Source organism: Panthera tigris, chromosome D3 (assembly GCF_018350195.1).
Source record: "Panthera tigris isolate Pti1 chromosome D3, P.tigris_Pti1_mat1.1, whole genome shotgun sequence".
Classification (NCBI taxonomy): Eukaryota; Metazoa; Chordata; class Mammalia; order Carnivora; family Felidae; genus Panthera; species Panthera tigris.
In genome coordinates, this window is record NC_056671.1 from 41,072,092 (window position 1) to 41,089,884 (window position 17,793).

A 17,793-nucleotide genomic window follows, 5' to 3' on the forward strand; every position below is an offset into this window, starting at 1 on the left:
AACAAAATATTAGCAAAACAAAACGGTCAATACATAAAAGAGGTTATGCATCATGATGAAAATGGATTTACTCCAGTGATACAAGACTGGCTGGCTGAACATTCAGAAAATTAATGTTCTGTAAAATTCAGCACATTAAAAAGGAAAGGAAAAATATCACATATTACCTCAATAGATGATAAAATCTAATGTCAATCCATAATAAATAGAAATTCTCCTACTAATGATTAGAAATGAACAGACTGCTAAATCTATCTACCAATGAAATTAGGAACTGGGGATGAATTAGAATGACCACTCTCATCATATCTAAAATTTTACTGTAAGTCCAAGCCAGTTAAATATGGCAAGAAAAAGAAAATGCACAATGACTGAAAAGTAATAAACCTATCATTATTCACAGGCGTTGATGTGCATCTATTCTGAAATCCCAAAGAATCTATAAACAAAACTGGAGATTAAGGAATTTAGGAGAGATGTTGGCTACAATGTCAATAAACACAAGTGAACTGGATTTCTGTAACCAACAACAAATGTAAAAAACGTTAAAGGATGTTGTCTACAATAGCATCCAAAATATCAATGATTTTATCTAGACATTATGCAAAATGAAATAAATCAGACAGACAATTACATATACTCTATTATTTCACTTATATGTAGAATCTAAAAAACTCAAACTCGTAGATACAAAGAACAGATTGGTTGTTACCAAAGGTAGGAGCTGGGAGATGGAGGAAATGGATCAAGGTGGTCAAAAGGCACAACGTTTCAGTTAAAAGATAAGTAAATCCTTGGGAAGAAATGTGTAGCATGGTGGCTACAGTTAACAATACTGTAGCGTATATTTGAAAGTTGCTAAGAGAGTAAATCTTAAAAGTTTCCACCACAAGAAAAAAACTTTGTAGTTATTTAAGGTAATGCATGTTAACCAAACTACCATGGGAAACATTTGGGTGGAGATATATATCTATCTTGAATCAGTGTTATATACCTGAAACTAATACAATGCTATATGTTAATTATATCTCAATAAAATTGAAAAAAAAAATCACCTATTTAGGTATTCATCTAAGTAAAGATATAGGACAGTTTGATTCAAAATAGTGCAAAATGATACAGAGAAGCTAAAGAAAAAATAGAGGAATATGACATATTAGTAGACTGCAAGATTTTCCCAAATTTCTACCAAAAAAATCCCAACAGCTTTTGTTATTAAAATTGTATTTGGTATTTGAACTTGGTAATATGATTCTGAAATTCATATGGAAAATTAAGGGCCAAGATATTCAAAAAGAACAAAGTTACAGGGCTTGTTCTATAAGATATCAAACTTATCAAGAAGTACGGTATGGTAAAATATAGACAAACAGGTGAAGAAATCAAAATAGGGAGTCAGATGCACACAAATATGGACATATGATTTAAAATAAAGATGGCACAGTGGAACAATGATCTCAGTAAAAAATACAGACACAATTATTTATTCATACATAAATTAAAAAAAAAAAACCTGACCTCTACTTATACCTCATACATTAAAAATATTAACTCCAAGAATAACTGTACAAAATTATAATAAAAAAGAGTGGACAAAGTTGGGGCACTTGGCTGGCTCAGTCAGAAGAGCATGTAACTCTTGATCTCAGGATCATGAGTTTGAGTCCCACATTGGGTGAAGAAAAGGCTTAAATGAATTAAAAACAAGGAAAGAGTTAGGGTTCCCAAGACCACCCCCAGGTTTGATGATTAAGAGAACTCACAGGACTCTGTTAATAGTCATACTCACAGCTATGATTTATTACAGTAAAAGGATACAAAGCAATATCAGGAAAGGGAAAAGATGAATAGGCAACATCCAAGAGAGAACATACACAAACTTTCAAGGGTTCTTTTGCAGTGGAGTCACAAAGGACTTGCTTAATTGCCCAGCAACAAGTTATGATAACACACACAAAATGCTGTTAACCAAAGTAATCTTATTAGAGACTCAGCAACCAGTTTTTTATTGGGGGCTGGTCACCTAAGGGTCCTCTGCTTAGTACATCTAAAACTTCCATATTCCCAGAAGGAAAGCAAAGGTTTAGCATAAACCGTATTTGTAGAAGTAATCACCACCACAATAAATCTTGCTACCATCACTTACCATGCAATATTGCTACATATTAACTACATCCTCCTAAATTATAGATTGTATCCTCATGTTTTTATAACTGGAAGTCTGCATCTTTTAATCACTTTTCCCTATTTTGCCCATTCCCCTATATAGCTAAGACTTCTTTTTATTGAGATGAAATTCATTTCAAACAAAATCAACCATTTTAAGTGTACAATTGATTGGCATTTAGTACATTCCCATTGCTGTGCAATTACTATATCTATGTAGTTTTTTTTTTTTTTAATGTGTGACTATATTTAAAAGAATTACTAAAACTTTCCTTCTGATACCCTGGAATGCTAAAATAAGATTCAATTAAAACAAGTTATTTAAATATTTTGGAATACAAATAGCCCAATTACCACATATTTTAATAGATTCATACACTAAAAGATAATTTAGTAGTCTGAAAAGAAGGCAGTATGTGCTTTCTTGGATGTTTAAATGAGTCCCATGCAATAACATGAGTGTACCTTAAAGACTTAAAGTAAAGTTACACAGTATGAGATAAAGACAGTGATGGTATATTTTGTTGTTTGTCACAACATAATAAGCAAACTCAAGACTATTTAGAAACATAGAGGGGCACCTGGGTGGCTCAGTCAGTTAAGCGGCCAACTCTTGATTTTGGCTCAAGTCACGGTCTCATAGTTCAGGAGATCAAGCCCCGCATCATGCTCCAGGCTGACACCTCAGAGCCTGCTTGGGATTCTTTTTTCCCCTCTCTCAGCCTTTCTTCTCTCTCTCAAAATAAAAATACATTAAAAGGGAAGGGGCACCTGGGTGGCTCAGTGGGTTACGCTTCTGACTTCAGCTCAGGTCATGATCTCAAGGTTCATGGCTTCGAGCCTTGCGTTGGACTCTGTGCTGACAGCTCAAGAGCCTGGAGCCTGCTGCCGATTCTGTGTCTCTCTGTCTCTGCCCCTCCCTTACTCACAGTCTGTCTCTCTCTCTCTCTCTCTCAAAAATAAACAAACATTAAAAAAAATTTAAAAAGAAACATACAGCAATCTAACATTGCCTTTACAACAAGTGCACAGTCACAAGATCTTTAACAAAAGTGGAGTGTCTACGAAAGATTTAAAAAAACAAAATGGTCCTTCAATACAGTTAGTTTGGACATATTATTATAATAATCATTTTGACTCTACTGATGATGAGTTAAGGAATTTTAAAAATAAACCTTTTCCAAATCCTTCTCAGGATTTTGAGAAGACAAGGGAAGTAGGAAGCACCAGGAATTGGTCTCCCCTTCCAGACAACAACTGTACTAGCAGAATAGGTCTGATGTAAGTTTGGAACTCTCAAAGTTACTGAAGACTAAGATAGTAAATTACAGTGAATTTCGATCAATTTCAGCTCTTAGCACAGAAGTAACTACTCATTCCCCCCTTCCCAGCCCGATGGCAGGCAGATGTATGTCCTTAGAGCAGTCTATACACAGCTTTTAGGAGCCAGCGTGGGCAAAAAGGACCCTACCCCTCCAAATACTGGGGATCTGTGCTCTGCTGCCTCTGATCACAGAGGAGCAGACAAAAATGCAGACAGCCATTGTTCCTGCCCCAGCCCATACTTTGCAAGCCCCTCATTCTCCAGTTTAAGTAATGTCCAAGGGACTTAAAGGACCAGCACTCTTTCCTTCTCTTCACTTTCTTTTTCCCTTTTAGGGAACCAGACATTAAAGGACATTCATAAACAACTGCACATATGGGGAAAATTAGAAAGTGACCACACATGCTCAGGGAAAGAATCAGAAAAAGACATGACAAGACTTCAAGTATACACCTAAGACCGATCTGTGACCAACAGCCTGTAACAACTGAAAAAATAAACAAAAATAAAACCCAGCAAACCCCGGGTGAAGAAAGAATATGAATTCCAGAGCTACCACATTATTAGCTTCAAATGTCTAGTTTTAGCCAAAAAAACCACAAGGCAAAGAATCAAGAAAGTATGGGCCATTCAAAGGGAAAAAAATAAAAACAAAAACAAATTTTACTGAAAAATACCTGATGGCAAATATACTAGACAAGGACTTAAAAAACACCTGTCATACAGATGCTCAAAGAACTGAAGGAAGATGTGGAGAAAATTCAGAAAGTGATGTATGAATAAAATGGAAATATTGATAAAGAAATAGAAAACCTAACAAGAAACCAAAAACAAATTCTGGAGCTAGAACAATAATGAAGTGAAAACTTCACTACAGGTATTCAAAGGCAGATTTGAGCAGGAAGAAGAATTAGTGAACTTGAAGACAATGGATATTACAGTCTGAGGAACAGAAAGTAGAAAGGATTGAATAAAAGTGAACAGAACCTAAGGGACCACTGGGACACTAGCAAGTGTCCTCTCTTTCACCAGAGGAAGAGAGAATATTTTGAAGAATGGCTGAAAACTTAACAAGTTTGATGAAAGACACAAATATATATATAGAATATGCTCAAGATATTCTGCATAAAATGGATTCAAAGATACACACAACAAGACACATTATCATCAAACTTACAAAAGACAAAGAGAATACAAAATAGAATATGGAGAGCAGCAAGAAAGAAGAGAATCATTACATACAAGGGATCCTCAGTAAGCTGATCAGATTTCTCATCAGAAAGTCTCCCCAGAGCCAAAGCATAAGAGACTCTTAAAAACTGAGAAAAAACTGAGGGTTGATGGGGGGGTGGGAGGGAGGGGAGGGTACCTTTTGGGATGAGCACTGGGTATTGTATGGAAACCAATTTGACAATAAATTTCATATATTGAAAAAAAAAAAGAAAGAAAGTCTCCCCTTCCATTTTTCTCTTTGCATGGGATCAGGCTTTCCCCACTAACTCTTTTCCTTTTTTTCTAGGGTTACTTCAACAAACAAATCAAAAGGACACCTGGTGGAAGGGTTTGCAGAGGACTGACCAGTGTGATAGAGCAGCCAAAACGCAACAACAGATAGCATGCAACATACATCAGAAACACTTCCTGAAGGGTCAGGCCCTGGACAGTGTATGACCCCTTTTTAATATAGTACTTGCAGGTGCAGGACACATAACAAGCTATTAAAACACACAAAAGACAAATACTTAGCCAAAATGATGAAAGGAAAGAATTCTCCCTTAAAGAAAAAGCAAGAAGAAATGACAGCCACAGAATTGTTCAAAACAGATATAAACAATGAATCTGAACAAAACTTTAGAATAACAGCCATAAGATTAATAGCTGGGCTTGAAAAAAGCATAGAAGACAGTAGAGAATCTATTGTTGCAGAGATCAAACAACTAAGACATAGTCACGATGAATTAAGAAATACTGTAAATGAGATGCAAAATAAACTAGCGACAGTGAGGACAGAAGCAGCAGAGAGAACAGGTGAAATAGAAAATAAATGTATGGAAAAAGATGAAGCTGAAAAAAAGAGGGAAAGGAAATTACTAGACCACAAGAGAGAATTAGATAGCTAAGAGATTCCATGAACAAAACACTATCCATATCATAGGAGTTCCAGAAGAGGAGCAGGAGAAAGGGGCAGAAGTTTTATTTGAACAAATTATAGCCGAGAACTTCCCTAATCCAGGGAAGGAAACAGGCATTCAAGTCCAAGAGACACAGAGAACTCCCTTCAAAATCAACAAAAACAGGTCAACACCATGACATATAGTGAAACTGGCAAAACACAAAGATAAAGAGAGAATTCTGGAAGCAGCTAGGGACAAATGGGCCTTAACCTACAAGGGCAGACACATAAGGGTAGTTGCAGACTTGTCCAGTGAAACTTGGCAGGCCGGAAGGGAGTGGCAGAAAATATTCAATGTGCTGAATAAGAAAAATATGCAATCAAGAATCCTTTATCCAGCAAGGCTGTCATTCAAAGTAGAAGAGATAAAGGCTTTCCCGGATAAAAACTAAAGGATTTCATGACCACCAAACCAGCCCTGTAGGAGATCCTAAGGGGAATTCTGTGAGTGGAAAGGAGCAAAGACTACAAAGGACCAGAGACATCACCACAAACATGAAACCTACAGATAATACAACAGCGCTACCTCCATATCTTTCAATAATCACTGTGAGGGGCGCCTGGGTGGCTCAGTCGGTTAAACAGCCGACTTCGGCTCAGGTCATGATCTCGCAGTCCGTGAGTTCAAGCCCCGCATTGGGCTCTGTGCTGACAGCTCAGAGCCTGGAGCCTGTTTCAGATTCTGTGTCTCCCTCTCTCTCTCTGCCCCTCCCCTGTTCATGCTCTGTCTCTCTCTGTCTCAAAAATAAATAAACGTTAAAAAAAAAATTAAAAAAAAAAAAATCACTGTGAATATAAATGGACTAAATGCCCCAATCAAAAGACACAGGATATCAGAATGGATAAGAAAATGAGATCCATTTATGTGCTGCCTACAAGAGACTCATTTTAGGCATGAGGATACCTGAAGATTGAAAATGAGGATGGAGAACCATCTAAGAGCCACCCAGGAGCCCCAAACAAACTAGATTTTAAAACAGACTGTAACAAGAGATGAAAAAGGGCACTCTATCATAATTAAGGGTCTATCCATCAAGAAGAGCTGACATTTGTAAATGTTTATGCCCCCACTATGAAAGCACCCAAATATATAATTATCACAAACATAAATAAATGTATAGATAATAGGGAACTTTAATACTCCACTTACAACAATATACAGATCATCTAGGCAGAAAATTAACAAGGAAACAATGGCTCTGAAGGACACATTGGACCAGATGGACTTAACAGATATATTCAGAACATTTGATTCAGAACACACTCTTCTCAAGTACACATGATACATTCTCCAAAACAGATCACATATTGGGTCACAAAACAGTTCTCAACAGGTACAGAAAGACTGAGATCATACCATGCATATTTTCAGGTCACACTATGAAACTTGAAATCAACCACAAGAAAAAATTTGTAAAGCCCCCAAAAACACAGAGGTTAAAAAACTAAAGAATGAATGGGTTAACAAGCAAATTAAAGAAGAATTTTAAAAATACATGGAAGCCAATGAAAATGAAACACAACAGTCCAAACACTTTGGGATGTAGAAAAGCACTTCTTAAGAGGAAAATACATTGCAATTCAGGCCTATCTTAAGAAGCAAGAAAGGTCCCAAATACACAACCTAACCTTACACGTAAAGGAGCTAGAAAAGGAACAAAAATAGAGCCTAAAGCCGGCAAAAGAAGGGAAATAATAAAGATTAGAGCAGAAATAAACAATATAGAATCCAACAAAAACAAAAACCCCCCAGCAGAATCAATGAAACTAAAAGCTGACTTTTTGAGAGAATAAACAAAATTGATAAACCACTAGCCAGACTTATCAAAAAGAGAAGAGAAGACCCAAATAGATAACATCATGAATGTAAGAGGAGAAGTCACAACCAATACCACAGAAATACAAACAATTATAAGAGAATACTATGAAAAATTCTATGCCAAAAAACTGAACAATCTGGAAGAAATGGCAACACTCACACACTACCAAAACGCAAATGGGAAGAAACAGAAAATTTGAACAGGCCCATAGCCAGAAAAGAAATTGAATCAGTTATCAAAAATCTCCCAAAAAGTAAGAGTCCTGGGCCAGATGCTTCCCAGGGGAATTCTACCAGACATTTAAAGCAGAGTTAATACTTATTCTTCTCAAACTGTTCTAAAAATACAAATGGAAGTAAAGCTTCCAAACTCATTCTAAGAAGCCAGCATTACCTTGATTCCAAAACCGGACAAAGACCCTAATAAAAAGGAGAATTACACGCCAACATCCCTGAGGAACATGTATGCAAAAATTCTCAAGGAGAACCTGGGTGGCTCAGTCAGTTAAGCGTCCAAGTTCAGCTCAGGTCATATCTCGTGGTTCATGGGTTTGAGTTCTTCATTGGGCTCTGTGCTGACAGCTCAGAGCCTGGAGCCTGCTTCTGATTCTATGTCACCCTCTCACTCTGCCCCTCCCCCACTCAGGCTGTCTCTCTCTCTCTCTCTCTCTCTCTCAAAAATAAACATTTAAAAATGTTTTTAAAAAATTCCCAACAAGCTACTAGTAAATCGAATTCAACAGTAAATTAAAAGAATTATTTACTATGATCAAATGGGATTTATTCCTGGGCTGCAGGGCTGGTTCAATATTCACAAATCCAAAAACGTGCACATTAATAAAGGATAAGAACCGTATGATCCTCTCAACAGATGCAGAAAAAGCATTTGACAAAATACAGCATCCTTTCTTGACAAAAACCCTCAAGAACGTAGGGATACAAGGAACATACTTAACATCATAAAAGCCATATGTGAAAGGCCCACAGCTAATTATCATCCTCAATGGCAACAACAGAGTGCTTTCCCCCTGAGATTAGGAACACAACAGGGATGTCCACTGTCACCACTGTTGTTTAGCATAGTGTTGGAAGTCTAGCCTCAGCAGACAACAAAGTGAAATACAAGGCATACAAATTGGAAAGGAAGAAGTCAAACTTTCACTCTTCCAAGATGACACAATACTTAGTCTACATGGAAAATCCAAAAGACTCCACCAAAAAAACTGCTAGAGCTGATCCATGAATTCAGCAAAGTTGCAGGATGTTAAATCAAAGTACAGAAATCGGGTGCATTTCTATACACCCATAATGAAGAGAAAGATTATATTAGGTAATTGATCCCACTTACAATTGCACCAAAAAACGTAAAATACCTAGCAATAAACAATAGAAAGCTTATGAAAGAAATTGAAGACACAAAGAAATGGAAAAACATTCCATGCTCGTGGATTAGAACAAATATCGTTAAAATGTTGATACTATCCAAAGCCATCTACACATTCAATGCAATCCCTATCAAAATAACACCAGCATTCTTCTCAGAGCTAGAACAAACAATCCTAAAATTTGTATGGAACCACAAAAGACCCTGAATAGCCAAAGTAATGTTGAAAAAGAAAGCCAAAGCAGAAAGCATCACAAACCCAGACTTTAACTGGTATTACAAAGCTATAATCATAAGGACAGTTAGGGTATCGGCACAAAAACAGACACATAGATCAATGGAATAGAGAACCCAGAAACAGACCCACAAATATGTGGCCAACTAATCTTTGACAAAGCAGGAAAGAATATTCAATGGAAAAAAAAGTCTCTTTAGTAAATGGTGCTGGGAGAACTGGACAGCGACATGCAGAAGAATGAAAATGGACCACTTTCTTACACCATATACAAAAATAAATCCAAAATGGATGAAAGACCTAAATGTGAAACAGGAAATAATCAAAATCCTAGAAGAGAAAACAGGCAACAACCTCTTTGACCTCAGCTGCAGCAATTTCTTATTGACAGGTCTCCAGAGTCAAAGGAAACAAAAGCAAAAATGAATTACTGAGACGTCATCAAGATAAAAAGGCTTCTGCACAGCAAAGGAAACAATCAGCAAAATTAAAAGGCAACCAATGGAATGGGAGAAGATATTTGGAAATGATGTATCAGATAAAGGATTAGTATCCAAAATCTATAAAGAACTTACCAAACTCAACATCCAAAAAACCCACAAATGATCCAGTAAAGAAATGGGCAAAAGACAGGAATAGACGCTTTTCGAAAGAAGACATCCAGATGGCACACAGACATATGAAAAGATGCTCAACACTGCTCATTATCAGAGAAATACAAATTAAAACCACAATGAGATACCAACTGACACCTGTCAGAATGGCTAAAATTAACTCAGGAAACAAAAGATGTTGGCAAGATATGGAGAAAAGAGAACACTTTTGCACTGTTGGTGGGAATGTAAACTGGTGCAGTCACTCTGGAAAACATGGGGAAGTTCCTCAAAAAATTAAAAAATAGAACTACCCTATGACCCAGCAATTCCAGTACTAGGAATTTATCCAAATACAAAAATGCTGATTCAAAGGGGCACATGAACATCACTGTTTATAGCAGCACTATCAACAACAGCCAAATTATGGAAAAAGCCCAAATGTCCATCAACATATCTATGTATCTATGTATCTATGTATCTATGTATCTATCTATCTATCTATATGTATATGGAATACTACTCGGTGATGAAAAAAATGAAATCTTGCCATTTGCAACAATGTGGATGGAACCATAGGATATTAGGCTAAGTGAAATAAGTTAGAGAAAGACAGATATCACATGATTTCACTCATAGGTAAACTGGAGAAACGAAAAGATGATTATAGGGGAAGGGAAGCAAAAATAAGATATAAACAGAGAGGGAGGCAAACCATAAGAGACTGTTAAATACAGAGAACTGAGGTTTAATCGGGGTGTGGGGGTGAGGGGTGGGGAAAATGGGTGATGGACATTAAGGAGGGCACTTGTTGGGATGAGCACTGGGTGTTATATGTAAGTCATCAATCACTGGATTCTACTACTGAAGCCAAGAGTACACTGTATTTTAACTAACTTGAGGGAAAAAAAAGCAAACAATTTTCATATTTCACAGCAGAGGTCCAGAAAACAAAAGCAACAATTCAAGTGAATTCAATCCAAAGTAATTTAGTAAAACTGTAAAACAAAAACAAAAACAAAACTAGTTAAGTTACCTATTTTACTTCATACCTTTTAAGTTTTGAACTATAGAAATGTATATATTATAAAGTGCTCTGGCAACATAATGTAAATTTTTCTGATCCTAGTTTTGAAAGTTAATATAACCATCACAACAATCCTTCCCCAAACCATTTTACAAAGCTTACAAACAAAATACTTATTTTCTCAAAATAATTCCTGAGAAAAATTAAAACACTAACATTTTCTTTTCAATCATAAATTACTTTTTCCCCAGCTGAGCCAGACAAACACCATCAAGGCTGAAATCACTTTATAACAAATTATGCATAAAAATATGAAATGACTTGAGAAGTACCTGAAGTAGAAGCAGCCATCTTCTTTGTCATTATCTTTTATTTTATTACAACTAAATGTTTCTGCCTAGAAAGGAAGTAGGAGAGAAGGAGGGGAGGGAGAAATCAGGATGAAACCTTTATATTTCCACTAAACGCAAATACAGATCACATCTGGATTTATAAATACATACACACACAGCTATACATAGGTATCTTTACAATGCATTAAAATTAAAACAAATTTTTTTTTACATTTATTTATTTTTGAGAGACAGAGCATGAGCAGGGGAAGGGCAGAGAGAAAGGGAAACAGAATCAGAAGCAGGCTCCAGGCTCCGAGCTGTCAGCACAGAGCCCGATGTGGGGCTTGAACTCACGAACCATGAAATCACAACCCGAGCCAAAGTCGGATGCTTAACCGACTGAGCCACCCAGGCGCCCCTACAATGCATTTAAGATTCAATAATGAGATTAGTCATGGGGACAACCATTAAAAAAAATTTTTTTTAATGTTTATTTTTGAGAGAGAAAGAGAGAGAGTGTGAGCAGTGAAGGAGCATAGACAGAGGGAGACACAGAATCTGAAGCAGTCTTGAGCCTCTGAGCTGTCAGCACAGAGCCTGACTCAGGGCTTGAACCCATGAACCGTGAGATCATGACCTCAGCTGAAGTCGGACGCTTAACTGATTGAGCCACCCAGGCGCCCCTGTGACATACCATGTAAAAGGTACACAAAAGATCTCTGTGGGGGTGACATGGTAATAGCAGCTTGATGGGACTGACCGTATAAATTAAGGAAGCTAGTTAAAGCTCCATGTGGCTACTAAGCACTTGAAATATATCTGGATCAAACTGAAAGGTGGTGTAAGCATAAAATACACATGAAATTTCAAAGACTGGTAACATAAAAGAATGTAAAATCTCATTAATAAACTTTAAATACTGAGTACATGTTTAAGTGGTAACTTGATGTTAGGTTAAAACTACTTTAAAATTAATTTTACTTCTTTTTACTCTTTTAATGTATCCACTAGAAAAATATAATGTGTGACTTGTATTATATTTCTATTGGACTGTGCTGCTTAGACCCTCAACTATTCTCACCACTCTACCCTCCCTCCTGTATCCTGTAAGTATATCATCACATCTCTTTACTGTCTCATTTTATATATTATCTCTTAGTGGTATTTAACAGTGCCACTGTCCTTTAGAATTTTTTTAGATGTTTAATTTTGAGAGAGAGAGAGAGAGACAGAGGGACAGAGAGAAGGAGAGGGAGGGAGGGAGACAGAGAGAGGGAGAGGGAGGGAGGTAGGGACGGATGGAGAGAGAGGGAGACAAAGAATCCAAAGCAGGCTCCAGGCTTCGAGCTGTCAGCACAGAGCCTGACTACAGGGCTCGAACTCACAAACTGCAAGATAATGACCTGAGCCGAAGTCGGCTGCTTGACTGACTGAGCCACCCTGGTGTCCCTGTCCTTTAGATAATTTTAAAGTGTAAAATATCTTAAAGTTCAAGGAATATCACAATGTAGGCTACTCTTTTTCAAAAGAATCAACACTTAATTTTGAAACATATTCTAATATACTCATATATACATACATATCTCAAGTGATGAAGTGGGTTAATGTGTAGTTCTTCAGTATATACAGACTGCATTCTTGCATTAAATTACATTTAAGTTAAATGTAAGAGTTAATTTTAACTTCTAAAAATGCTTCCCCAGAACTTACATTTGCTGGTGGTCGGTTCCCACTGTTAGACAGCTGCCACATTTTCATGGAAATACGTGCTGGATTAATATTTTTGATGATACTGTCATCTTCAGAAATAACAGTAATCATAAAATCTGTCATGGTGAATATTAAAAAATTATTTCCTAGTCCACTTAATGAATTAGGTTAAATAACCGTACGTCTTAAAGTGTACATTTTGTTTAAATGTTAATAATGAAATTCTGAAGAAAACAAAACCATTCTGTAATCAGCATTCCCCAATAATCTGTCTATAAAAATGTACTAATCATGACAGACAACTCTATTGCTAAATCTCTTCCAGAAATCTAACGCATACATCTTTACTATTATTAATCCTTTGCCTTATTTTCACAATCTGCCTTGCTAGAAGTTCTACCATGCAAGACCAAAAAGGTTAGACTGTGGATACTCAGCAACACAGAATTAGGCAACTGGTCATAAATCCATGTGCTTTACGTATTCTGAGAATTCAGTGTATATTTTACGGTTTTATTCACTTGGCACCCATATGATGGGTATAATTTTTTAAAGTTTTGTTTACTTAGAGGGAGGGAGGGAAGGAGGGAGAGAGAGAAAGTGCAAGTGTGCACAAGCATGTGAGTGGGGGAGGGGCAGAAGGGGGGGAGAGAGGGAGGGAGGGAGGGAGGGAGAGAGAGAGAATGAATGAATGAATGAATGAATCCCAAGCAGGCTCCGCACCAGCAGCTTAGAGACTAACGTAGGGCTAGAACCCACAAACCATGAGATCATAACCTGAGCTGAAACCAAGAGTAGGATGCTCAACCGACTGAGCCACCCAACTTGAGCTGAAACCAAGAGTAGGATGCTCAACCGACTGAGCCACCCAGGCACCCCTGATGGATATAGTTTTTTAATGACAGGAAATAGGTCTTACCTCTTGAAACAGACTTAAAATTATGAGTATAAAGGCTATGTATATATGTAACAATTATTAAAAATTATTAATTTTATAATCTAAACTTTTTGGTCTGCTTGTTTCTACTGCTTATAACTATGTATATGAATTCATCCCTTTAAGAAAACAAAGTCTTCAAGAAAATTACCCATATAAAGTAAATACCATTTCCTATTGAAAATAGGAAGACTACACTGCCAGACTACACTGAAATTATCTGCTTACTTAAGTGTTTTCTACAGTAGACAGAACTCATTGGCAATTGTTGTATTCATTATTGGAACCAAGAGCCCAATACAGTGTCTGGACATCGCATGTATTTAGGAAATGTTTTTTGTTCTGAAATAGTTTTAATAATAAATTCTGATGTTTTCACCCAAATTAAGTTAAACAATCCTGGTTCTATTTGGTTGAAGATGACATTAAAACCTATTTAATAGAACTGCCACAGTTCTTGCCATCCTTCTTTTGCAGAACTTCACAATCCAGTGAATGAGCAAACACAAACTCCATTACCACAGGCTCTCAGCTTATGTACAAACTTTCCGTTCATTCTTGACCATTAAGGGAATGTACAATAGAGATGAAAGAAGATATAGTTAAATCAAACATTTTCTTTGCCATTTAAAATGCTATGCAGGCTTGTTTTTCATCATGCTAGATATCTAGAATAAATAATTTATTCCACTAGTGTAAAAAGCAATTATCATTACAAATCTATTTGAAATTTGTGACTTACTCACCAGTGAAAATACCCCCTGCTAAAAAGGAAGCATCTTTGTCATATTTAATATTGAGACGAATAGGTTTTTCAGGGTCCGGAAGAATCATTAACTTAATTATAGGTCCTTCTATGTTACTTTTGTTATAAATGGCTCTAACCTGCATCACATGTTCTCCTCTAACAGGAGGGAGAAAAAGAGAGACAAAGAGTTCTAATTACATTATAGTTATAGCTTAAAAATTGAGACAACTTATACAAAGTTAAACTCATTTACAAAACCTCTCTACTCCTGTTCAGTTCCATCTACTACCTAACACTAAATAGAAGGCTAATTATTACTCTTAACTTCGGCAAGGAATAAGAAAACTCAATTTTTATATGACTAATAACTATCAAACTTTTGGTTCTTACCTAGGGGCATAAACACTGAACACTCCCAAATTAGCCCTGCCCCTTTCATCTGTTTTATGCTGTTGGTTTGAAGGAGTAAGCTAAAAACAAAACAAAACAAAACAAAATGGTTAATTAGACAATTCTAGAGAACAAATTCTTTTCCCCTATTACAATGTTCTTTTCCTCCATTATTATTTTAACATTTGTATTTGCACACACTTCTACAATCTTTGATTTCCTAATCTGAACTAGTAGAAATAATGTAATATATAATTACTTAACCCAAAGGACAACTTCTCATCTTGATCAATTAAACTATAATTTAGTGTATTTCAGTTACTAAGTTGCAGAATTCAATGCTCACTGCTTCAACAGCAATGATATTTCAAGTGAAGGTTGGTTATACAAACACTGAAGGTACATTCCAAAATGGGGGCTGAGGAGGTGGGGTGGGGGAATGGCACAGGTGAAATAAACATAAATATACCACAAATATACATTTAAGTCAAGGCATCAAGATAACATGTCCATTGTTACTCATCTTTCTCTTCATGTTTACTCAGACGTGTTCCTTAGACCTCTGTTGCAACACTACCTTCTTAGTAACAACCAAGCTTTCACTTTCCAATGAATAAAAATCAATGGTACTCATCACTGGTTAAAAGAATCTCTCAGCCTTCTACAAATACTTCTGTGAAACTAGACTAATATTCTTATTTGTGGTAGATAATAATCAGTTTAACTCTCCTAAACGCAAACACTGACAACAAAAGTGAATTTGTAAACTGTTGTAGCAGAATATCAGACTCTTTCTTAAGCTCTGATGTCCATTTCTGCTTAATGGAACCTAAAAATTAGGTAATATGGTAGGTACATGCAAAAAAGCAATAGGCGAAAATGAGAAGGCACAATCAAAATGACAAAATAAAAGCCTTTATTTTACTTATCTCATTTACCCTTTGATCCATTTACCTCTCATCTTTCTCAAAGTATTTCTTCCATCTGGTTCCTAAATTCTTGTTGCTAAGCCCAAGAAGCATGTCTTCTACTTCCGGGTGTATAGCAGCAATACCACAGTCTTTCTTAACAGAAAGACTGACCCTGACTATTTTACTATGAAAATAAGTCTATGTGGATCCCAAGCCATTCTTGGCATTTTAATCTCCCATATGACTTTTAAGATCAACGTGTCAGGTCCTAGAAATCTGTTATGAGTTTTTATTGAATTAATGGATTATTTTTAAGACAACTGAATATTTACATAATCTCAACTGTTTTTATCCAATAAAATGATAAAATGTTCATAGAAGGATACTTAAGCCTGGCTGAAGACAACCCCAGGAATTGTCTCTGTGCTGCCTGGTAACAACCTGACTGGGACAAATTAATTGACTTCATTAGGAGGGACTATGTCACAATACAACTTTGCAAGGGACAAGCAGCTTCTCCCATTTCCCCTCACAGGAGGGCTTCCAACTCTGTACCAGGCACCCCAAGTTCCCACTAGAACCCAAGAAGCTGGCAATCCCAGTGCTCGTGTAAACAGGTGGTACCTAATCTAGGACTTCTTGGTATTAAGCACTATGTTTGCCCCCAAACATTACAAGGCGATACTCATGCTTGCCCCATATCCTAGAATATAACTCAGTATAAGTCTAGCAGCTATGCACAGGCCCTGGTAAGCACTCCATAAGGTATGGAGGACAGGTACTCACATGATGCTTTTTGATCACCTTTAGCTTAAGTTTCTCAAGTAATGCCTATTCCTTAACCCATATTGTAGGTGACTATATTTGCCTTTACTCACTTTCTCAGTGTCATCTATTCATTCTAATCTGAAATCCAAATACATACTAGTATTGAAAGAATCATAACTGTAGAATACTGCCCATTATTACATTGCTTGCAAGATATGAAGTTTAGTTCCTCAAAATAATTATGAAAAATCTTTAAGGTGATTTAAACTAAGCAATAATCAAGGTTATGTAAGACTATATTTTTAAAAATATGACATCTAATAACAAACATTATGACAACGAAACCCAAAATTTTAAGTAGACGAAAATTATGTAAGGATGTTTTAAAACTTACCTTTAAATTGTTAGCTTTCACAAGACTTATTTTGACCTGTGGTACAGGTGCTGGATTGTCCCACTGATCACAAAGTTGAACAATGAGAGGACTCTGTAATTCTCTTCCATTAATCACTGGAATGGACTAAAACAGGTATAAATATTTTCAAAAGCATTAAAGCATATGTGCCAAATGATATAATTACTACTTGTACACTTATTAAATGATCATTTAATTTATCTTGGTTCTAATCACAAATGGCTTCTTCATCTATTAAAATAGACTTCTGAAAGTGAATTATATTGTCACCAGTGATCATCATCTTATAGAAGTAATTAATAATAATAAAAGTCCAAAAAAAAAAGCATTTGACATTATGGCTTTTAACACATCCCTAAAAGTTACATATTAGAATGACTTCAATGGGGGCATCTGGGTGGCTCATTCGGTTGAGCGTCTGACCATTGATTTTGGCTCAGGTCATGATCTCATGGTTCATGAGATCAAGCCCCATGCTGGGCTCTGTGCTGACAGTGTGGAGCCTGCTTGGGATTCTCTCTCTCCCTCTATATTTCCCTCCTGCAACTCGCACACAGTCTCTCTCTCTCCCTTTTCCTCCTTCTCAAAAATAAATAAATAAGCATTTAAAAAAAAAGGAATTACTTAAAAGCTTATCTTAGGTTCTCAGATTTAGCATTGGCTGTCTATGGTTTAGCTCCTCTGTCAAGGACAAGCACTCAGGCACTTTACATGAAGCAGTAATACACAGCTTTCTACCACTCATTAAACAGGACTAGAAAAGAGAGGGAAACAAACAAGAGACTCTTAATGATAGAGAAAAGACATATATATGGGTTGACGGAGGAGGTGGGTGGAAGATGGGCTAGAGTGGTACTT

General features: G+C 36.4%; 1 protein-coding gene across 4 annotated transcripts in view; it reads right to left on the reverse strand.

Moving 5' to 3' along the window:
• Positions 1-17,793, reverse strand: part of SMCHD1 (structural maintenance of chromosomes flexible hinge domain containing 1) — a 169,622-nt gene that overhangs the window by 63,364 nt on the left and 88,465 nt on the right. For all 4 annotated transcript variants that reach the window (XR_006209810.1, XM_007089496.3, XM_042961837.1 and 1 more), the window contains exons 30-34: positions 16,915-17,040; positions 14,842-14,921; positions 14,450-14,607; positions 12,767-12,882; positions 11,054-11,118 (exon numbers count right to left, since the gene is read on the reverse strand). Coding sequence is in view for 3 of the 4 variants with exons in the window: in XM_007089496.3 (XP_007089558.1) it covers positions 11,054-11,118; positions 12,767-12,882; positions 14,450-14,607; positions 14,842-14,921; positions 16,915-17,040 (545 nt within the window). In the remaining variant the exon portion in view is untranslated. The remainder of the gene's footprint in view (positions 1-11,053; positions 11,119-12,766; positions 12,883-14,449; positions 14,608-14,841; positions 14,922-16,914; positions 17,041-17,793) is intronic.